Source organism: Esox lucius, chromosome 3 (assembly GCF_011004845.1).
Source record: "Esox lucius isolate fEsoLuc1 chromosome 3, fEsoLuc1.pri, whole genome shotgun sequence".
In the NCBI taxonomy this organism is placed as follows: domain Eukaryota; kingdom Metazoa; phylum Chordata; class Actinopteri; order Esociformes; family Esocidae; genus Esox; species Esox lucius.
In genome coordinates this window covers 11,382,886-11,407,905 of record NC_047571.1, presented here as the reverse complement: position 1 = coordinate 11,407,905, position 25,020 = coordinate 11,382,886, and the positions used below count along the sequence as shown (strand labels likewise).

General features: G+C 44.6%; 1 protein-coding gene across 1 annotated transcript in view; it reads right to left on the bottom strand.

Moving 5' to 3' along the window:
- The window catches only part of b4galt2 (UDP-Gal:betaGlcNAc beta 1,4- galactosyltransferase, polypeptide 2), an 87,819-nt gene that overhangs the window by 22,618 nt on the left and 40,181 nt on the right, over positions 1-25,020 (bottom strand). Inside the window, exon 3 of the mRNA XM_010891346.4 lies at positions 16,541-16,776. Coding sequence (XP_010889648.1) covers positions 16,541-16,776 — 236 coding nt within the window. The remainder of the gene's footprint in view (positions 1-16,540; positions 16,777-25,020) is intronic.

The following is a 25,020-nucleotide window of genomic DNA, read 5'->3' as shown; positions in this document are numbered from 1 at the left end:
TGCTAATTTGCCATTATTTAATGTTTACTTTAATTTTTACAATTATTGCTATTTGTAAAAGCTATTAAATGTAATGTTTTGGGCCTGGTCATCCATGTTTAACATTCATCTTTACTAATCATGTCAAACAAGCTATAGGATTCCCTGTGCAGTTCCTAGCCTTCATTCTAAGAAAATCTCTTTTATGAGCAATATTGGTATTTTAATTATCACTATATGCAAATTAAATAAAAATAAAATCGGTATTGAATTAAAATAAAATCATATAAGTGTAGATACCCAGCCCTACTACAAGGAACCCAAAAGTGTCTAATTTGAAAACAAAATTCCTATCAGAAACCAAAAGGTTTATACCCGGTACCTGAAAAGGGTTATATACTGGAAGTAACGTTGAGTCATTCTGAGAGCTGATAACAAATGTCTTGATGTACTGTAACGTTCAAACCTCCCACAAGGATTGAAGTGTTCCTCTTACAAAGCACAAAAACACAGTTCATGCATTAAAAAGACTTTGGCTGTGAACTGTTAGACTGTGCATACACTGATAAACAAGTTCACTGTAGCATTTAGACTGTTGTGCCATGACAGCATCGGTCAACGTTGCCTTGAAGGACTTTAGATTGCATGTGTCACTCAGTGCACATCAGCACACATCATCAGTCCTCCAGGCCGCGGGGGCGACTGTCCATCACTCCCTGTGTGGTTCTCAAACGACTTATGCCAGAGGTCTTCAAACTGGGGGCCGGACCCCCGGGGGCGTGCAGGGAAAAGCCAGGGGTTCTGCAGAAAAATTGGAGAAGGAATAGAAAAGCCCTCAGGCTTCTTTTTCACTAAATTAAATATAGAATTTATTATAGGCTTACTTGCAGAACACGAGAGTGGTAGTATAGTCAATATTTTTCTCTCATATCCACCCCTGCAGACAATCCTATTTTTCCTATCCATTCATTTAATTTACGATCAGGTTTTGAGCTTTTGTTTGTTTCCTGCTGTTTCAATTGACGGGTGCTGTGCTCTTCTGTTTTGCATAATTACCATATGAGGACGTGCAATACTGACTTCTCCTACAAACTACAGTATACAGTACATCTCAAAGTATCAGGAGGTGATAAACTACAGTGTACAGTACATCTCAAAAGTATCAGGAGGCGATAAACTGCAGTATACAGTACATCTCAAAGTATCAGGAGGTGATAAACTACAGTGTACAGTACATCTCAAAGTATCAGGAGGCGATAAATGTCATGTCATCTTCTTCCGCTTATCCGGGGCCGGGTCGCGGGGGCAGCAGTCTAAGCAGGGATGCCCAGACTTCCCTCTCCCCAGACACTTCCTCTAGCTCTTCCGGGGGGACACCGAGGCGTTCCCAGCCCAGCCGGGAGACATAAATGTAATCAACTTTATTATGAAGCTTGTTTCACAAACCGAGAACAAAGACCATTCATGTACCCACTCTACTAAAGGCAATGCCCTTAACATTTTGACACTTCAGAATGAAATAATCATTGGAATGCCACTTAATGATGCCCTATAAAGCCGGGAGGGCTATAAAGTATAATATTCTTTAATGACTAACTTATTTTCTCTTCACCTTTTGGGATACTGTTTTGGAGGGATGTTTTCTTTTAGGTCAACAACAATATACAATTGATGTCCTTGACTAATAAAATGATTTACTTGAAAGTGCTTGAATTTGACTTCCCACTGTCTGCATGATCCATGTATTATTTACTACTTTATATAATACATGATTATTTACTTAGTAATATTATACAGACCGACACTTGTGCAGGTACAGCGCACAGCAGGGTGAAGGGGGCTCCTTCACTGGGGGTTCAACATATTCGGGCGCTCTTGATGCGAATAACACGGAAAACCCCTGGCTTACGTCAACATGCCCCAGAATAGTAATGAGGCGAGCAGAAGTCCAGCGGGCCACGGGAGCAGAACTGTCACACGGCGAAGCGGGAGTCAAAGGAGCCCAGTGATGAAGGAGGTGGGGGAAGAGAATCTGCTGTACGGCTCAGAGCAGGTTGACAGGCTGAGCCAAGATGTTCTAACTGGTTGCATCGTTAGAATGATGTCCCAGTCCAGAGCCAGGTGTTGGTGTCTGAATCTCTGAGTGGGTGATGCATAGCTTAGTCACGAATACTGTCGATGGCTTCAAATCACTTCTTATTAGAAGCAATCGGGCGCTAGCCGCCTTCCAATAATACTGCCTGAGGCTCCTCCAATCCCCCTGTCACTGTTCGTTATCGCCTAAATGCTGCCCTATTCCCTATGTAATGCACTACTTTGTATCGGAGTATTATCGGGCACGAGGAACCAATCGGGACACGCACTCAAAATGATTTCCATAAACAGGCCTCTGCGAGCACCAACAAGCACAGCTAATTTGATTCCAGCTTTCTCTTATCTGTCCATCGGGCATGCGTTGCATGCTAAGAGCGCTTATCCTGCCATCTACTTTTAGGGCCATCCTCCAACTGCAACAAACTAGGTGTCACGCAATGGAAAACCTGCAGAGAATGATCCGAAATTCTGATGTTGTATTAGTATAAAAGAGAGATGTTGAATGTACCGAACAACCAGCCATATGGTTCACTTTCGCAAATCTACAAAATGCAATTCATTGCTCGGTTGTAGGTCAGTATGAAAACCTGATACGAGCCTAACATAAATGTCCCCTGACACCCGAATGAACAGGAAGCAGAATCCACGTTGGAAAAACATATTTTGCCCTTAAACGTCTACTAAGCTAACATATTTGTTTAAAGATAGTCATATCAATATTGTACAGCTATATTATACATACGATCTTAAGTTTCAGGACCTAGGAACGGATTAGCGAAAAAAATATTTATGATTACAATAATATTTGAGTTTTACTATGGGGCATACAAATGCATTAAAGAAAACATAGGTACCATCCTTAACAAAACCAAAGCCCACCCCAAAAAAATCTATCGGCCCCCTGCCAACTCATCTGTGGACGGATAGCTGGAGATGTGTTACATCAGCACACGTGGACCAGCTAAAGGCTTCAGCGTGAGAAGAATCGGACCGGCTTGGCAAAACATGCTGAGAGAAAGCATGTGTTGATCTTCGACTATCCCGCACTTCCTGTAAAGTCAATTCAACGAGGCAAGGCCATAATTGGGAATTGGACATCACGAAATGGGGAGGGGAGAAAAACGAAGAAACCGTCTATTTCACTAGACACTCAACCTTTAAACCGTTTAACGTTATGTTCAGGATAGATTAGAAATGTGTAGCTCAAACAGTCTGGGTTTTAGTAATGATTTATCGTGACTTTTGCGGAGTATCTTCTCTGATAAAGAGCAGAATTTCCCAAGCCCTATGTAATTTAACAGATGAATGGCTTATACTGGTGGATGCTGAAGAGCTCAATGGATACATAAAAGAAAACAGGAGATCTCTTCTATAAAACCCACGCACAGATATTTAAACACACGCAAAGCACACTGACTCAGGGAAGAGACATTTGACCTCAAGGTTTTAAAGTAGCTTATACTGCACAGTAGATGTAACAATAATGTAATAATTTGCTGTATCATATCCCCTTTCTGGCTACAAATTAAAGGCTCAGCAGATGTTACAGCACTAGACAAGTATATGTACAGTTGATGGTTCGAATTCCTCAGGAAACAAGGAGAATAATCTGTTGTGGTCTTGAGCAAGGCACTTCATCATAATTGCTCCTGCAAATCACTGGATAAGTGCTACGGCAAAATAACTGATTGTAATTCAAGACCATGTTGTATTATAAGGGGATGAGTAAAATTAGAGCGAGGGGAGAGATAGAGTGAAGAGCCTCATTAGATAAAATGGGTTTTTCATGGCATCATTTTATGATAAAGTATCTCATAGAAAAAACTGGAAACTGGGAAAAATTGTAAAGCAACATACTCTTGAAAGGTCCACAGCATGAGAGTCTTCCAATCAAACGGATTTGGGTTAAATGCGTAGGAATCCAAACGAATTAAACATATAGGTTAATATACAAGGCTTACTGTGGGTTTACAAGTGTTTTACAATGCATCATTACTGCAACGCCTGATGTACCGTGCATTTCCCGAAATCCCACGCAAAGAGAACATTTCCTATGTTATTTGTTTGTCCTTCATACAAACTAATTAAAAACACTAAAAGGATCTAAACAAAGCGAACGCTGAGCTGAGATCAGCTTTCTCCTTTGAAATGTCACCTTAAGATTATACATAATTATTCCACAACAACTGTCGATGGATCAGCTCCTAAATACACAGTACATGTTCACCTAATGTCTGCCGATCCTACAGGAAATGCTGTGCTTTTAGTCACTGTGAAGTTATTGGTGTTCACAGCAACAGATAATCTATAGGTGTTTATGTATATATATAGGTATACTTTCTGTGATTATATTGAGGGCAAAAAAGCACTTAATGACGTACTTAGCTGCTGATAGCTGCTCTGTGGTCGTTAAATAATTTTTTCCCCAAAGAGGTTTTGGGATACGTCTTGGAGAAATAATAGAGCACGGTCCACGCTTCTAATGATGAACTCTGCCTTAAGACACTTCTGAGAAACTGGGCCCAAGGTTTAATATCGTTACAGACATCAGCGGCTTTGAACAGGATGTATAGCTTGGTCTCCAACTCATCGGCTGTACCGTGATTAATACACCATAGCCATTATTTTCCCTGTGTCCACAATGAAACCCTATTCCCACCATAGTGCACTACATTCAGTGTGGGCTCACAGGTGTGGGGTCAAACGGAGGGCACCACATAGGGGACGGAGGGCCATTCTTTGGGTAACGGCGGTTATCAACGGGTGCAGCAGGATACCGATAAGGCTTTTACTGGGTGCGTTGAATATAAATTAGCCGTTTTTGAAATAAACGTGCTGGAGATATAACATTAAGAGATAGTGCCTGCATGATGTATGAGGGACTTGAAAGCTGTTGTTTATTCATGACCACACATGAACCCGGGAGGGGCAATGTATGTTATTGAGACAGCTGTAGACCCACACTGGGGAGTGAGTGGAGGGGAAAACGCTGTATCATTAGGAGATAAACCTAACTCGCCAACACCTCAGACAGAAGTAGGAGCTGTGTGTGTGTGTGTGTGTGTGTGTGTGTAGAACTACACTAGTGTGCATCCTGTCCAGACACTTGGTAGGACTCGGAGCATGCAGTTTAAAAAAGAAGATGCCCTTGCCAGTAGCACGGTTTAACCTACATACAGTAAAGTTTTCTCTGTTAACTTGTGAAGGAAGCGGAGCCATATGGCGAGTTTGAGGAAATCCCTGCTGTGGCCATTCAGCTTGCCTGGTGGATGGTATCACAGGGCTGGATTGGTGAAGCGTGGATCACTGCTGCTCACTGCTGCTCCCTCTGAACACATGACTGACTTTTACTGGGCCCAGACACAACATCAACGGGGCAGTCCCAAATGACAACCTGTTTTCTATAAAGTGCACTACTTTTTACCAGGGCCTGGGTTGAAAAGTGTGTGGGGGGAGGGGGGGGATTCAAGGATGCACTACATCTCTTAGGATACATCATAGATTGGACTTCATCTCTACCTATTTATAATCATCATACATGGGGCTTCATCTCTACCAATATAACACCATCATAGATGGGGCTTCATCTCTACCTATATAAAACTATCAAAGATGGGGCTTCATCTCTACCTATATAAAATTATCATAGATGGGGCTTCATCTCTACCAATATAACACCATTATAGATGGGGCTTCTTCTCAACCTATATAACACCATCATAGGCGGTTCTTCATCACTACCAATATAATGTAAAACTATTACATATGGGGCTTCATCTTTACCATGATAACACCATCATCCATGGGGCATATGATTTGTTTCTCTTCCAGACAGCTATGTGACAAGGCTCCTCCTTCTGTGGTGGATGGATGGCTTGTTGTCTAACCAGAAGAGTGTTGTCAGTCAACAAAGACGTCCCCTGAGCTCTCTAGCATGAAGATATGCTTCTGATAACATGCCATTATCTCTCCTCTGTCTCTCCGTCTGATGAAGATTCCTCCAAAGGGATGTCCTTCGCCTCAGCTCTCTGCATCCACTCCATCATAGAACATCCTGTGGTGTGATATGCACTGCTTTCAACCTGCTTGAAATGTTCCACATGTTACTGTGTTAAGAGACGGATTTTAAAATGGAATCCGTTTAGATTTAGTGTCACTAAGTGAGAAATAAATGTGCTTAAAAATAGAAAACGACCAAGTTGATGTTTATGAAGAGCTTGAAGAATTCAAAAGACTAACAGTCACGTATTTTACAGCCCGGATGGGTGAAACTCTGAGAGATTAATCCCAAGTCCAGCTGCTCTTAGTGATGATTTTTGATTCTGCCTGATGACTCCCGCTCTTGCTGCCCACAACCTACCTCCCAACAACATGACTTGCTAAATGTCTCTAACCTCATAACACTCATTAAAAATGTCAGTTTTATTTTACCTGAGGAAAGTGAAATTAAACTGATGTTACTTTCCCTCAACTCTGACCTTACAAAAATGGCACATTTGAATCCCACTTTGCCATGCAACTAAACATCAGCAGGGTTGAATCCTTTCCATTAGAAACAACAGCGTCACCTCCTCATTAGACCTGCACATGTTTCTCAGTTAGTGCAGCTCACATTTTGAATCCCTCCAACAGAAGTACTGCATTATATCTGGTGAAGAGAACACCTTCCATAATTCCTGCAGCCCATTCACTTACCTTCACATATAGTAGATAGTACAAATCGAAAAGGGCTGCTGCACTCTAAGATTAACCACTTAACTGTAGGTTAACTGGAAAAAAGGATGTCACCACCCTTCTCATTCAGTCTGGTAATAACTGCAGCACTCTTTTACCTTCAGTGAACCGCAGACATGATCTTACGAATGAACTATGGTTGGAAGAGTAGCAGTTTTGCTCCTATTCCCTTTTATGTACAGTAACGGAAATTTAGTCGAAAATCATCACCTGAATCAAGACGAGCAAGTCTACACCTGGTGAGCACTTGTACCGTCAGAATTATATGAATGTAAATGAGTGCTGAACTTCAACTTGGTCCCGGGTGGCAAACGTTGGAATGTGATCAAGAGCCTTCAGTACTCTCTTTCATTAGTCCAAGAGCATCTGCCTCATCAATCACATCTCGTGTTGAGAATCACTGAAATAGAAAATGATCATTCCATTAAGGACCCAAGAGAACACTGTAAAGAATCATGTCCCTCAGCAGGATATCACGATGTGTTCCATTAAAAAAGGAGAAGCGCAACTCGATCTGGTAAAATGATGTGCAGGTAAATACATCACAAAATATTTGTTCAACGACTGAATCTAAAAATTGCTGTACTCTGAAAAAAAAAAAATCTGCTTTTTATTGATTGTGTGAGAGGGTGCACAGTACGTTTCTTTTAGTTTATGGATTAACTCTGACCTCCAACATTTGTTTTGGCAAGGTTATCAGTTATATAAACCAGAAACGTACTGAATCGATAGTTTCTCTCTTGGTTCAACCGTCATAAAATATTGAAAACAAGAACATGATGCCGGGGGAAGCTTGCTTTGCAGAAAGGGAAAGGGAAACTTGCTTGGCAGGATTTCATTCCATTTCAATTCGCCGGAAATAAGTCCTGGCCAACAGTGGTATTGGATGGGGGTTGCCTAAATCCTCGAATACATTCATTTTAGGCAACTTTCCGGATAATCTAACACGGGTCAGTCTATAATTAAAGCACAACAAAAGCTGACCTCAGTTTACCACTGCCTTAAAGGTAAAGCTCTACAGAGAACAAACGCATCCTATTCTCTTTAAAGTGCACTACTTTCAACTGTAACCCTATCGATTTGTGTTTCACAATTAACGTGAAGGCGCACTTGTTGCCTAAGTCAAGTTGGTAGTGTGCTGTGAGAACCTCGGCAGCATTTTGGCATGCAGAGCGTCTCCTGCTGTGACCCCACCTGAGCCTTCAACGGTGACCTGCCAGGCCAACCCCCCCCACCCCACCCCCCCCTCCCCAGGTCCAGAGTATCATCTGGAGACCCGTCCGCCGCCTGTTTTTACAATGAGTGTCTGTCCGACAGTAGACAAGCTCATGGTCAGAACGGTTGTATCCCAACCTATTCCACTACCAGTACAGCAGGTGGCCAGTATGGAGAAACACTGTCCGTACAGGGGAGGACACTACACTATGGACACTAGTACCCAGAGTGGAAGGAGATCCGTGGTTACTGTTACTGGCTGGCAGGATTCTACTGAACTGTTTGACCATGGTGCTATGTTTCTGGTTCAGCAGAACGCAGACATTTTTAAAAGGTTAATCTTTATGTCACTTTTTTTTTTCTTTTTCTTTTTTTTTTTTTACATAAATTACATTTGACATTATTAACAACATGAGTACATTTTTAATGAATAAATAAACATGCAAGTAAAGAAGGCTGTCTCCCAAAATCCCAAAAGAAGCAACTTGCTCAACTCCACCTAATTGCTGTCAAACAAATAACTAAAGAGGAGTGGAGGAATTAAGCAATTAAGGAATGTGTCCTTAATTTCTTAAATGCACCTCATCCTGCTCCAGCCATCAGTAATAGGCTTGTGTACTTAAAACCTGGGGTGTGTGTGGATTCCGTTAGATGGGGCTTTTACCAAACTTTGATTACCTACCCAATTACACAGAATAAAATGCAATAAATTACACAGACGGAAGCGCACACACTCACACATACACACACAGAAACAAACAAGTGTTCAATTAAATAAATGGATGACATGACTCCACCTTTGTCAGAGATTTTCAAGCACACCAATCCATAAATTACACGGGATTCAAGTATAACAAATGTCATTAGAATAATTTAACAACGAGGCGCAGAGGAGTACTTAGATGATAGATGATAGGATATGCATTAGTAACACTAGAATTGAACCAAAAGAAATAGAGACGTTTTATTATTTTCCTTTCGAGCTGGTAAAATGGATCCTGTTTTGTAAAACAGATCAGTATCATGGGTCCTTAAGACCTGACTTTGGCTATTTGTCTGATGTTTAAAATATTTGGATTACACACAGCTACTTGATGAAATCAACCCATGGCTCCAGTTGGCTTAGTGCTGTGGTCCCAGATAATACTACCTGCTTTTCAAATGGAACCATTCGCAATGTGAGGGTGAGGAATCTTTCACCAAATAACCCCAAGAAACCTGTGTGATTAATGCAGCTCTAGACAAGGCTCTTGAGAAAAAATAAATGGACTCAGTTGTTGCTCCACCTGTAGAAGTTGTCAGTGTTAACTTGTATTAGCAATACAGTGATTCCTTGTAGCTGCTTTAGTGTAATTGTCTTTGATCCCCTTGATAGAGAGGCTGTGTGATGTGAATACAAGCAGACGCTATGTGAGGACATGCAACGGTTCGTTAAATGCAGAAGGTTCATGTCGGTATTTAAAAAGAGATTTTGCCGTAAAACAAAAGAGAGAGTACAATGAACTGCCAAACCACGCAGTCAAAAGCAAGGGTGGCGAATGTTTCAGTCGTAAAACGGTTTTGGGGGTTATCGTCATCGCCGTGATCGTCAATATTCACGGCCCGACAGACGCCGTAGAATCTCAGACAGCCACGGCTCATCTTTAAGTACTGCCTAATGCCTGTGTTATCAGGTCCAGGCAATCTAGTACCTACCGACCAACACCACAACAGATCCAGCTCTCAAATGGCACCCTATTCCCTGGGCAGTACTTCTGACCAGAGCCCCATTCCACATCAGAGTCCCAGAGAGGTTGATGAGTCAGGAGAAAGGAGTAAAAAGCTATCATCTCTTGTCCTGTGTTCTCCTCCTGACCTCGCATTTCCATGATCTCCCCTCTTATCCTGTCTTCTCGTTTCCTCTCCCCCCCATCCTCTCTTCTCTTGTCCTCCTCTCTCTCCTCATCTACTCTCCTCGTGCATGATGGATGACGGAGGCCGTGTTGGATCAAGGGCGCGACGAGGCCTGACCGTCCCTGACCGTCCCTCCACTTGGAGAGGCTGCTGATGGGAATGAGGAAGGGGAGAGAGAGAACAGGGGAAGGAGACCCATAACCCATTGTCAGGGCTGAGTGCTGCCCCCCACCGGACAGACAGCGCTGGGATTGTGCTGACGCCCACAGCTCATAGTTCAGCTCACGGCGCAGCGTGGGGTGGCGCTGGAGCGCAGCAGCTGATACGAAGGGCTTCAGAGGGGTCAAGCAGCTCTGCGATTAGTCTTGTTCCATTCCGGTGGCTTGTAATGGCAGAGTCCGGTTTCATTGGGTTTGCAGGAAGCAGGCTCTCTATCCTCAGGTGGTGAAACCTCTCGGGTTGTGTGTTAGTACGGGCTTCGGCCTGCCACTCCCCCCATAATAAGAACCCGTTATGGAAAAGGATCTCTGAGAGAAAATTCAACACGCCGCTAGGTACCAAGCTGTTATAATATTTTTTTTTTAATGTAAGTTTGTATACTAATGTAATCAATGAGATGTAGAGGTTGTCCACTGTTTCTCTCTCATGTTGATAAGATGTAGATTTTCGAGGCCAAAAACAAGATGTGTTGTGTCATATTAGGAGACTAGAGAAGCTGCTCAGTTCAGAGAGTAGACAGCTAAGATTGAAGGACGTGTCAGACGTCTTGACAAGATGCATTTCGCGGCGGTCTGTTAAATCTTTCATAAGAGGCGGATGGAACTTCATCCCGGAAAGCAAAATCTCTGGGCCAAAGAGTCCTTGAGAAGAACTATATCTGAAACTACACCAATCAATAAAATGAATTATTTTAGCTGAGTACTGAGCTCTAGTGAGAGAAGAGATTTTTCTTAGATTAGATATGGAGGAAATATTTTCCGAACTCTACCAAGATTTTGATTTGGTCTCTAACTCCACAGTTATACAGTGTATCATAGCAAAAGACAGTCATCAGAGCGGACAGTTTTTGATACTTTACATATGGCCTTATTTATTCAATAGTGTTTAACATATTGTATGGGTACTTCATCATTGACCTCACTGAGATTCTAGTGTCCTGAAGCTTTAGAAGTGGTTCAGAAACACAATTCTGTACCACAGCAGAAAAATAAAAGAAAGAAAGAGCATTCTGTGCATGTGATCAGCCTAGACCTTCACAGACAGAGAAAGGAAGAGAGGGAGAGAGTGATAGAAGGAGAGAAAGGCAAAAAGAACAACAATAGAATACAACAGCAATAACAAAGGGATTACCAACAAGTATGCAGTGTTTAATCTTGCCAATCCTTGGAATTAAACTTCACAATCATAGGTATAACAGGAACGCAACATAATACTTCCTTTCATTCTGTTTTGTTGACGTCTAAATATTCACAAATGTTTAATCAACAGAAAATAATAATATTAGAAAAATAAGAAAAATAAAAAATAAGGAAAAAAATGTAACAATTGAGGAAGTATTCCTGGCCTTGTTGTTGAAAGAGTAAAGAGAACTGTTAAAAGGTTTACTTCAGAATCCTTTCAGTTTACCCCCGGCTTACACAAAGCCCTAGTACCTTGAACATGCTATGGTTTCCTGTCAGTCTGACTGGCACTTATCCTGCCCCTGATAAGGCCGTAGACTTCGTGGAGAACAACAGGCCAGCCAAATGACATTAACTTGAGAAATTGGAGGCAGGAAAAATCAATCACCTTGGAATATGAATGACATTTTCACCAAGTTTTACTGTGATTTGTCAATGTCACGGAAATTAGGCTGGATTTCTCTTCGCTCTTCGCAGTAGTTGGGCTGTCAGACACAGAAAGAGAGGCAAGACTGAATATAAAAACACGGCCACTAAATACCATGAAATTTCAACAATGTGCAAAAGAGAGAACCCAAAATTCACACAGGAAATGTGACAGGAATCCTGAATTACAGTAGTTAGTAGGAAGTGAAAAGCATATCGAATGACTTAGGCTACAACATAATCCCTCGAACATAATTTACATTTTAGCCTGTTTCTTGCTCCACTACGGCATTTAAAAAGTGACACAAGGACATTGTTGCCTGGAGATTATCGCTTTATGACCATCCACTGTCTTTCTTAGGTTTTGTGTATATTTATTAGACGGTTGTGAACTAAACCTTGTGGACTGTGTTGAAGTGGTAAAACAACACACTCTGCTTCTGCACTTAAAACCGCTGAATAGATACCGACGTGCAGTGCATTATCATCATCATCATCACTGCCTGACACATCCAGTGATTGAAGCAGGAATACCGTGCCAGAATGACAACGTCTGCTTTATCCGGAGCACCTCGGTTAGGAAAAGTCAAGTTCAGTCAGACTTCTGCGACAGGAAACAGACTGATCACTCCCTCGTATTAAGTCCGCTCCGGAAGTGCCTCGGTGATGTCCGGCAGCGTGGGGGTGGCACTGACGTCACCCCCCTGTGCCCCTCCGGGCAATGTCAGTGGCTGTGCGGGGAAAACGGGCAGAAGTTTGCAACTCAAACCTTCATTAATATTTCATTGCACAGTGCCAGTGCGATCTCAGCACCACTTTGCAACCGGGATCTAATGGCTGCCTGCTCGCTTTGTCAGTGCGCGTGACGCAAGTACCGGCTGCTTTATACTGTGGGCTCCGCAGAACAGTAGAGTTGTTTTTCAGTAGAGCGCACACAGGGAGGCACAGCCACAGAGGGCAGAAGGACGGTCGTTCAGAAGATGGATATCTTAATCCTTGGTCAATTGCGCAAACCAATTATTACATATTTCTTTTACAAATAAAACCTACAAATGTATATATACTGTACTTTTTTATTTTTTTTACTCATACCAGTGAAGATAAAAAAAAGTGTGCCACAATGAATACCGTATCACAGTCACATTCTGGATTATCCGACCTAATGAGGAGAAAGGCCCAATAAAGAGAAGGAGCTAGATTTCATTAGTCTGAGCGGTTACTAGGAGAAATTCTTAACTGCCTGCCAACCGTTCCTTGCAGATAAGAAAATGATGATTACCTTTTCCAGGGTGCTTGACTTTCTACACTACTTGGGAAAGAACCTTAAATGCTCCAACAAAGCATTTAAAAATAATTCAGACTTTTTGCCAGAAGCTTCCATTCTTTTTGAACATGCTAAAAGTTGAAAGGCCCATTCCACTAGGTAAACGTTATCAAGTTGAAGTCCTCTGCTTTTGGGGACCTCACTGTGTCGGGGAGGAGAGATCCCAATGGCATGTGCTGCAAATCCTGACGGGTTCAGCCTTGTTGCAGTTAACAAACAGGGAAGCATTCACAAAACCCAAAGACAATGGCGCTACCTGTGGTTAAGCTACAAACCATCACATGTACACCATGCAGTTAGGTAACACAGAACGAGTGATGCAGCAGGCAACCAGAATATTTCTCAAGCTGAGCAAATCAAATTATATTGTTTAGGTATTCAAACTGTATCTCACGAGGCCTCTGGCTGAGGCTCCGAGCCATCTACATGTCACCATAATGACAGAGCGCATCGTCTGTGTCTGTAGGATTTACTCTGTCTCCTGTCTAATGACCCCTTATGGGTCATCGGGGTCTAGGACAATCAGACTGCCGCGGGCATCGCGGTAAAGCATGGTAATTTCTTTGTCGATTAAGCCGTGGCTCATCGCGATTCAAACTGCCCAACCCTGACCCTTGGTTAAACAGGAAACTAATACGAGAGGAAAGAAAAACAGGGCTAAAGTAATCCGCACTCATCTCATCCCGCTCTCCTGCGAGGGTTAGCAGTGTGGAGGATTTGTCCTGCTGGGAGGCCAGACTGAGGGGTCGTGATGACAGAAGGGCCAAAGGTCGTCTGGGAATCAGAGCTCAGCGCTGTCCTCTAACACTCTCTCTGTCATTTACACGCCAGCTAGCTAGCGCTGCTTACAGGTCTGCAGGAATCGATCACTAAACCGCTACATTATAGGCCAACTGTCACAGTGTAACCACGACGATGATCCTAGGAGATTAGGATAAATACTAAAATGCTGTCATTATTATTATTGTGATTTTATTAAAACGATAATACCAGTGGAATATGAGCACTAACATTTTGTCATTTACATCCAATGATCCTATATATCATTTGGTTGATACCTAGCCTCTTCTCCACTCCAAATCGTATCTCACTTTCCACTTTTTCCACAGTGTGTTAACAGCACAACCGTTCTCCCAGCCTCCCAGTCTGGGCCTTCATCCAGTTTACATGATGGGGGCGACAGGCAAACATTGGCGTCGGTTCCTGGCAGGTACCACAGCTCTGCATCAGAGACACCCAGTCCTCCTACAGCCCCGTGGACAGCCGCGTCCGGCCGCCCACGCTTAACATGACACACTGTAGGACCCGTGGCCATGTTCGCCTTATGGCTGGCTGTCTTTGGAGCATTGTGAACACACTGCCCGGGTCTACCTGCGATCAGGCTGGGGCCTGTGGGGTGAAAAGGGTGGGACGTGTATCCGTGCGCCAGCTGCCGCTTCTCAAGGTTTTTGCGTGTGAAGCCGTCGCGCCAACCCAGTCCAAAGGACATGGCACCGTTACAGCGTTGAGACTTGTCGCCATGGCAGGCTAACCCCAGGGGGATTTAACCTGTGTCGGTGCGTTGACACGTCAGAATCAGATTAGGGACAGAGCATGGAGGACCGTTTCTCTCCTGCAGACTGACAGAGCCATGATGCTGTTGGCCTGGGGTGCGGTGGATGGGGGAAAAAGGTTTCCTTTCGCCAGCGCATTTCACTCAAGTGGCTGTTTTGACATGGCAGCCATTATCTGCAAGCATGAATGATCTTGGGAAATTATCACGTTTTCCTCCCCGCTGCTCGGAGTAAAAGGCTCCGACTCGCAATCGTTTAACACTCTGGTGAGCATGCTATATAAAGTGCTCCCAAGTGCCATCCTTTCCAGAAGGGAGTGGAGGGTGACATATTTGAAATGGCAGCGGCATAGCGGCCTGGACGGGACTTCTGCATCCAAACCTCTTCAACCGTAGTCTCCGCGGTATCTGGTTGCCTTGTGATCATGACAACGTCCTCCTCCTCCGCCTCTCCTTGGGTTCTCGTGCGAGGGAGCAGACCCCATTCGAGACACCCTGCGAAGGCCTTCATTTGTTAACAACAATGTTAACAACAAAAAGGAACCGTCACTGTCGAAACACATGGAGAGAGTTAACCTGGAAAATGCCACTAAATAATAGCAACGTGCGGAGGGCGAGTGCTGACGGACACAGTGTTTCCAACAGTATCTCACTCTCAGCGTTCAACTTAGCCACAGCGTTTAAGGTGCTCCTCCAAAACCAGATCCGTCACTGAACACTCATTTGGAGAGGCATGGTAGGTAAAAGGTTTCAAAAAACACCACCCAGAGATGCAACTGCCAACAAGAGAGTCTGCGAAATGTTAATTAAAATTAATAAAATGAAACCAATCAAAGCTTTTCCCCGAGGCTACAGGCTGGTATCTTGGTAAGTGAGTCCTCTGAGAGGGAGAGACCTTTTCACTGTTTCGTATGAAAATGAAATCTACATGAAACTGATTACATTTAATATAAAAACGCTGCTGGGATAACATTATGTGTCTCCCATTGCCTGACAGTTCCAATGGCGATCTGTGAACTCCATTTATTAGGTTAGATAGGATTTTATTCCCACGACGCCTAAAACGTTCAAAACCGAAACATGAGAGGCATCCTAATTACAATCAATACAGAAATGTGATAATGCATGAAAATAAAATAAAAAATGCATCAGACAAACTTTTGCATAGCCTGAACAACTGCCTTTATTTTCAGAGAACCACATCTAAACCACTGTACATGCTAAAGGGGAAGTCACTGGAAGGAAATCAAAATGGGAAAGAAAAGCTTTGCACACACGCACACTCGCTCGCACGCAGTCTGCCTCTCACTTCTCAGTCCAGCAGAAAAAGAACCAGCGCAGCTTTAAAGACAGAGAAGAAAAGCCCTCTGACATGGACAATAATGACGGCTAGGGCAGCCCTGGAGGAGATATGAAACATCAAGAGACACGTTGGACTGAGCTGAACAGGCGGAACCAAACCCGCCTGTTCAGCGGAGAGAGTGATTAGGGGCATCGCGCCGCACCCACAGGAAGGACTGACAGAGGACATCGGCGCTCATTACCCAGCACGCTCCCTCAGCGGAGTCGTACGACACTTCCATTTTCTAGCGGTAAACGGGGGCCGGACCACTAAAAGTGTCAGCGTGTCTCCGGCTAGCTAAACTACCCCGGCCGGCCGCTAAATTAATAAGCTGTTCCTCTGACCTCCCTCAAATTGTTTCGGAAATGGAATGTGTCTGTCACTAGACAGGCAAGGACGAAATGGCAACACACATTAGCTAATAATGTACCTCAGAAGCTAGTGAGTGCCCGGCACTAACATTCTAGAAAATCTGTGGTTGAAGGGCCCGCTTGGTTGCGTCCATAATAGCTGTTTGCTGTTAAAGTTAGGTCCAGGGTTGATGAAGATGATCCGGAGTCCATGGACGGTAAAACACTGACCTGTGTGATGATATAGATCCCGTAGTCGATCTTCTGTCTCCTCAGGATGGGATGCAGGTAGTGCAGCCAGTACTTGAGGTGGTTGTCCCTGTGTCTGAACGGGATAATGATGGCCACTTTCTGTTTGGCACGGCAGTCCTTCGGGGTGTATCTTCCGCCCTCCGTCACATTGGGGTTCTCCTTCTGCACCCGCTCCATCGTCAACTGGGAGGCAAACTCGATGAGGAGGCGCCCCACTGCGGAGAGAAAGGAGGGACACATGCAATGTCAGAGAAAAACCAAGGTGTGCGGGGGAACAGTCGAGGAGGAAGTGAAGAATATGGTTAAGTCTCATACAGCTGCGGGATCCACAGCTTTTACATTATAACACCTAAGACTTTGGTTTAATATAGTGTCTCACAGGTAATAAAGGCATTACTTTTGACCAACGCTTGGGACTGGGTGCCATTGAAGAAGCAGACAGGAAAAGCAATTATGAAGCTGCCGCAGTCGCCTAAAGCGACGATAAAAACAAACACTGAACTACTTCCTTATCATGGGAACGAACAAAACAACAAAACCATTGCATCACCCCCCCCCGGCCACCAGAGGGAGTGCTGCCGACCAACAACTCCCCTGCATCAACGGGTAATCCACTTATAATTGATCCAGCTAATATTTGCTGTTTGCTGAAAAAGACCAATCAATGGAGAACGGCTCGAGAGGACGATGGAATCAAACTGAATTACGCAAGTTCGTAGCGGCAGACACTCCATATGTTAGCTGAGTCATCGACTCAGTGAGTCACATACCAACGTGCACCAAAACAGACCGTCGCGACTGAATCCACGGGCGTGCAGGAGCGTGTCCAATTGCACCGTGTCACCGTATTCCCCGTAGGTGGAAAGTAGTGAACTGCAAAGGGAACAGGGTGCCATTTTAAACACGGCTCATACTGCACTCACTCCTCCAGGACTCCTTGTTATTGTTTGAGAAAGACTCCAAGACATGTGAACGCTGTACATGGTATGAGATGAGCTTAACCCCACTAATGGGATGTTAATTGGAACACGATGCATACAAAAACACACACACACACACTTCTTCCCTGCTAGCTAGGGGACTATTAAAAACCGGCCTCAGAGAAAACAAACCGTAAATACAGAGAGATACACATCGTCATCCAGCTCATCTGACAAAGTAGGCTGTTTATGTCGGCGATGCTGTTGTTGTTGTTGATGATGATGAGGATGATACCTCAGCGGTTACTCCGTGTTGACATTTGGATCCTCGTCAGTGCTGTTATTACAGAACCACGGAGGACAATAATGGTATGATCCAACAAAATACGTCACAATAATGAACAGACCTACATTCCACTGTTACACAAGGCAGGCCTCATAAATAATCCAGCCCGGTGAATAAAGAGATGTCTCCACATCTCCAGTGAGAGGCAGTAGTTTGCTACTGGGACCCGCGATGATACCACTTGCTAATGATATGATTAAAGGGGGACTTCTGTAAAATATAATCACACTACGTTCTTAGTCCATCTGGGACGTGGCTTGTACACTGACATATCACTTGATCTCAGCCTAATAAGGCAGTAGTAGCCTCGAGATGACACACTTGGCAAGTATCAGAACAGATCCAGAGTTGCTAGCAAACAGGTATGCTATTGTTAGCCGCTGAAGCCCATATATACATTTTTGATGAAGTGCCATTAAGATGCATGCTCTGCACAAACTGGACTTTGTAATTACACAGAAATGAGAGCGAGATTGTTTGAGGGGGTTGGGTAGCATCTATTTGTAGCAACAGTGTTTTTCCTCAGACACAGGCCTGTGTTAGTAAAATAACAAAATACGCAGCCTTGGGTCAGTTGGTGGGAAGCATAGTTTGTCTGTAATTGAGTTTTCTGCCAAGCCTTAGGATGATAAACATCTGAGGCGAGGAGAGCTCTTATTTCTCAAGCCGCGCTCGTTTCTCTTCCTCTCTTTATCTCACTCTGTTCACATCTGTAGAGCTCCGGCCTCCAAGATGATATGTACACATGCAGATGTTCGAATCGTATGGTGTTACTCTTTGAAAATCCCACTTGCAGTGCCCCCCCCCCCCCCCCCCTCAGAGAGCTTTCAGGCACGGCGTCCTGTAATTGCCTTTTCTTCAGACAGAGAGCGGGGCAGTAGCAGCGAGGCAAAGGGCGCGCGTGTGTCCACTACTTTATGAGATGCAGCGGTCAGCCACCTAATTACTAAGGCTCTCTGCCTTTTCCAGAAATTCCCCCCCCCGGCGCTGTCCTCTGCTGCTCTCGCCAGCGCCTTTCTTCTCTATCACTCTAGCCGACGGCCACTTGGAAGAGATTCTCCCCGTGGTTGTTGTTACATATTACCGCAATGTAAGGTCAAAATAACACTCTGATGTCGTGAAGATTATGATAAGGCCGGTTTTGGGTAAGGGCTGTTTGCAAAAAGACAAAAAAAAACGGAACGGTCCTTTTGGCCCACTTTGTGACATCACAAACGTACTATAACAGACCGATGGCCACCAGGGCTAAAACAGGTATGCGGAAATCAATGGTACAAAGTACATTAAATAAGCACACACTGATTTATTAGACACCCTGCGACGATAAGAAAAACATAATTCCAAAGACAGCACCGTACCTTTAAGGCTTTACACAGTAGCACTGGATAGGAGGTGGCTGCAGCCCGCAGCCTAATAAACCTCCACGAGGCCCTACCGACGCAGATGCACGACACAGATACGCATTGGTTTTGAGTGAATGCAGCCTGGAGACAGCCAGCTCCATGCATATCTCCTGAAAGCCAGCCAGGCAATAAGCAAAAGCGTTATGCCTGTTCTGTTGTTGCAGCTCTAAATAAAGGGGGCTGATAGATTCGCCGGGGCTCTCTCTCGGACAGGGGAAGCGGCAGATGATAATATCAGCTCTCAGCCACCTGGGGAAAAGCCTCAACCCCGATGAAACGGATATCATGACTTCAACCCAGGCCTTTGTTTTTCATCGTGCTCCCTTTGTCCGCATTAGTACAAGGAGAGGTTAACAGTGTTACAGTGGTCAGGACTGTGTTGCACTGTATAGCATATTACACTGTGTTTAGGAGCACAATATTCAAGTGCACTGGACTGTGTTGTTTTCTACAACCCTGTTTCCAAAGAAGTTGGGACGCTGCGTAAAATGCTAATAGAAACTGAATGCAACGGGGTGCAAATCATTTATGGCTAACTGTACATAGTACAAAGACAACATGTCGAATGTTGAAACTGAGGAATTGTATTGTTTTCGGGAAAAGGTTGTGCAATGTTAAGGAACTGACCTTTTGGAATATCACACAGCTACTGTAATTAGGTTAATTGGTGACAGGTCAGTAACATGATTGGGTATTAAAAGACCATTGAAGAGAGGATGGGTCTGTCAGAACTGAGGACAGGGAGGGGTTCACTACTCCGTGAGAGACTGTGTGGGCAAATAGTGCCACAATTCAAGAATAACATTTGTTATGTTAAACTGCAAAGTGTGTGGGGATCTCATCAATTTCTGTTTTCTATTGAATATAGTGTTCGAAAGATTTGCCCATCATTGCATTCTGTTTTTATTTTCATTTAATGTAGTGTCACAATATTTTTGGAAACGGGGTTGTACTAAAGTCACTGGCCACTTTATTAGGTACATCTGCTGGTTAACGGAATCAGACCAACTGCGCATCATTAAAATGAGAACCATTAGAACGGGGAAGATGCGTGATCCAAGTGACTAAGTGCCAGACGTGGCAGCTCCAAGCCTCTCATAAACAGCGGACCTCCTGGGATTTTGCCTCACAACAGTCTCTTGAGTTTACAGAGAATAGAGTGATAAACAAAAAACATCCAGTGAGCTGCAGTTTCTACGGGCAAAAACGACTTGTTAATGAGAGACGTCACAGGAGCATGGTTAGACTTGTTCAGGCAAGCCGAAAGGCCAGGAATAAAACCTTGTTAGAACAGTGGTGTACAGAAAGGCATCCCTGAACGCACAGCGTGTCCAGCCTCGACATGGATGTAAAAGGGGCTCCTTCCCGACACTAAACAGGTGTACCTAATAAAGTGTCCGGGAATCTCTGCTGCGGTGGACAGTAAAGTACAGCACTACACTGTGTTTCACAGCCATGGAAATGAATGCGTTTAGCTGTATTGCAACTTCGCCAACACATCTCCCTCCTCCCTCCTGTTCTTCTCCCGCTGTACCGGGGGTTGTGGTTGTCTGTTAGCCTGGAGCCGTGCTGTTATAACACCCACACAAATAATGCAGCGTAACAAACAACACGCCGCATGAGCAGAGGGAGACAAATGCTGCCTGAACGCCACAGCTCTGCCGCCGTGCGGCATCCGCGGATGAGGGACTGAGAATGAGACGGGGCCTCTCTCTGGGAGTTCAGTCAAATGGGACAATCTCCTCCTCACCGGATGGGGGCCGGAGGCGGGACAAAACATGATAGCGGCCGGAGACAGAAACACTGAATGACCAAGAGAAACGCTCAGGGTGATGAAGGGGTGATGAAGGGGTAACGCGGGGCGCCAGGGCGGTCCCGGCGGTGTAAGTCGCTGTCTCCGGTGCACATGGTTTGAATCAAACCCGCTGCTCTGTCTCTGGCACCACTGTCCTGTCCAACCAAGCATCAAGTACTGGACTAAATATCTTTAAAGAGAAGACATTCATTTGTGGCTGTGTATGCGTGTTGTTAGTACAGAGAATGTGTGTGTGTCTGTCTGTCTGTCTGTCTGTCTGTCTGTCTCTACACTGGTGACTGGGAAAATCTGGGAAAATGAAGAAATAGGGGCACTGTGTGTCCTGGATCCGAAAGGTTTATTGACGGGCTTACGTTTCAGCACAGTATGCATTCATCAGAGCCTTGAGTAGAACGAGGGTGGGTGGGGTCCCACTTATCATTGTGTCAGTCAAACATGTCAACAATGAATGGTAGAGTCTGCTAGACAGGTTCATCAAACATCTCACCTGGGCAACAAGAGAAAAGAAAATCATATTTACAAAAGATTGTTTGAGAGTGAGCTGTCTGGACAGGAGGTAGCCTAGCTTTTAGAGCACCAGACCAGCAACCAAACAGTTGTTACTGGATTTGAAGAAAGTCAACGCGAACTGCTCCTCAAAGTCACTGTGGATAAGTGTGTCTGCTAAATGCATAAGAAAAATATAAATAACTTTTTTTCTTTTACGAAAAGCTTCTCATTCAGGACTTTTGGCTCAAAACCATCCAAGCAGTTGATCCAAAAAGCCTATACGTCCAAACAATTTCCTGGAAGAAAGAAGAAAAAAAATCTCAACTTCAAACAGAAAGTCAAGGGTTGACCATGGCTGCCACTAAGCGCTGCTCGACAGAGTAGTCCATGCTTTCCCTGCGAGTAGCTGTTCAGTATATGGCCATTCTTAATGAGCCCACGTTTGGTCTGACCAATATAGAAGAACCCACACAGGCGTTTGAGCATGTAAACAACAGTTAGTCCCACAATGTTGGAAGTCTTTTATCTTTTAGAAAATGTGGGTGGCAGAATCCTTCAGTGTCCCAGGAGTTCCATCGTCGTGTGCGATGAAGGCACGGGTAAAACCAGTTGGGAAGACACGGTGAGCCTGTTACACGGAGCAGGTGGAGCACTCGAGAGGACACCGCGTGTGGCGTGGACACTGACATCACCAACCTGTCTAAAGCCTATCAGGGGAGGATTGGACACACACGTAGAGTGAGGGGTCACTGTGAAGAGCCGCGCCAGGGTTTGAGGATCGGACCCCTGGCAGGTTTCCGGGGGGTTGATCTCTCTTGGTGAGGGGGGAGGCTCTGTCAGTCTCTCAGGAAGCCTCTTTTCATTATTTCCGCTTTATTCTCAGAGTCCTGTAATTTACTGCACTTTCACCTCAGGCTAAGGAATTGACCAGTGGGGATATTGCGTTTTAGAAGTTCAGGATGATTACTAGCATACCGTTTGAGCGTGTTCCTACTAAGAGGTTTTCAGAAAGCCTTTCAAGCAGACCACTGTCGCCTTTAAACATAGTGAAATCTAGGAACTTGACAGAAGTGTGATGCTTTTCAGTAAATAACTAATAAGGAATGGTAGAATTGGCATACGCCATATATCTACTCAGGTCCTCCTCTGTGCCGCCCCAGCCAAGCAGAACATCATCCATATAATACCAATATCGCCACAGCACCAGATTCAAACTGAAAGGGTCACAGACAGCATTGGTAGTGGATTGCTTTTAATGAGCATTATAAAGCTGCTCCCTGACTTTGGAGGTAAAAATAGCCAGCATAGTAAAAAAAATTAAAAACGCCATGTCAGAATAAGGTCATGCCTGTTGAGTAAAAGTTACTTGTCCACATTTGTAATCAATAACGTAAGTTTTAGATTACTCAAAATCTGATTACTTTGAATTACTTTTGGCTTACTTTCATAAAGGCATTAGAAAACAAATAGGAAGTTGAACACACTTTGCGGGATCAGTCAGTTAGAGTTTACATAGCTGAGCAAAAAACAGAATTAAAAGTTTTGTACAGCGCCTTTGGAAAGGGTTTCTAAACCATTGCTTTCTACATCAATATGATTGGGCTACATCTCTACATTCCACGCTAAAGGTCTGTCAGACATTCAGTCATTCCAATTAATCCAATAACCCTCGATCTTCCAGAATCTGTCTGTTTATCTGAACATAACCCAAAATCGAAGGATGTGTTAACCTTTTCTGTTATTTGTTTTATTCATGTTTGTAATTGCTTCAAAACATTGGTGAAAAATAAATGGCAATTTCCCCAAAAGGGTTGTGACATTGTTGTATATAAAAATCAAGATATCCTTAGCTTTTCCAAGCATGCAGCCTGCCATAATTATTTCGTGCACCTATTATTTTTCAAATGAAGTATTCCAAAGGTAATCACATGTTTTTTTCAGAAGTATTTGTAATATTTTAGTTGGTAACGTAACGGATTACAGTTACTGTTTTATTGTAAAGTTACATGTAACTGATTACTTGTAATCCATTAAGCCCCAACTCTGTTTACAAGTATGTCATTCGATTCAACTTTGACCTCCTCAAGAATGTTCAGAACATCATCTGCTACCCAGGCATGCTGGGAAGCAGAAAATCTAAAATCTACCATTGGTGGCCTTGAATAGTCCTGTGGTTTGGCCTGCTTCCTCCTGGTTAACTTCTACTTCTACAGAACATCTGAATCCGCCTTATTGCTATTTCAGCAAAAAAAACTCTCATGTCTCTTTTTCACTGACCATTTCATTAAAGAATGCACACCTGAGAATACAATGTATCTTCTAAACAAATATAGAATAAAATCTGACTGGTCAGTAAACTGCAATCTGACAGGTAAGCAGTGGCCATTTGGCCCTGCTGGGAAAAGTGCTGGCCTGTCACTTGGCTAGACCAGTGTTGTGAACAGGGCTAGGTTTGGTGCAGCGGGGAACAGATGAAGCACGGCAGAGCCTGGGAGGGACGTTCTGGAACAAGGAGAAGCAGATGGAGTAAGGGTGTTGACCAACGGCTGGGGAGCCGGAGAATAGACAGTTTGAGAGAGAGAGAGAGAGAGAGAGAGAGGGAGTGTGACAAATGTTTTTCTTTTGGCTACGCGTGATTAGAGGGCCGAACTCTGACCTGTGTCGGGCAAAACTGGCAGTGCCAGCAAGCTCCCCCGCCTCCCCCCGGGACGGGTTTTTCATGTTCCAATCTGCCCTCATCCACAGGGCCTGTCAGGGCCATTCACAGGCGGGCAGCTATGCACAGCGGCCAGCGCGGCTCCCCATCCCACCTCCCCCAACAGTCGCTGCCCTATTAACACGACTCCAGCTTAGACTACAGCGGGGAACCGCATGTCAAGGGAACTGGAGCTGTCGTCTGGACAGGCGAGTCTCTCCACCCGAACGGTCCTCGACCGTCAGCACCAACAACAAAACAACCGCCATCCGAGACCGTGACTTTTTCCCCCCCGAGTGCTCGACCGGGTTCAAAGCATGAACTACAGACTTGTCTTGTCCCCAGACGACTGACTATTTCAAAGGCTCCGCGTTTAGATGCCAACGCCAGTGGTTTGCCCGGAGGTGTCGGGTTACGGCGACATCGCTTTGCACCGTTCGACCGAGCCCCTGTTTGAAGGTGGCTGCGAGGTGGAGGGCCACGCAGCTCGGCCTGGGCAGGGTATCTGATCCGTGTAGGATTTCACTGAGCGCCTTTCCTCGCCGGCGGACCGGAGGACAGTGGTCGCGATTGCTCCGGACGCGCCATATCGGAAAACAGGGTGTCATTTCAAGACACTGTTTCGGGACAGCACCCGCATCTATCCGAGAGGCCAGATGACATTCGTCGGTGTCAGGGGCCCCCCCCATGCTGTGCGTGGCCACTGGGATGGTGGAAATGAGGCGAGGTTACAGCCTTCGTAATCTTCAGCAGCCTGACTGAAACCCATCGTAGCCACAGCCTCCAGTGA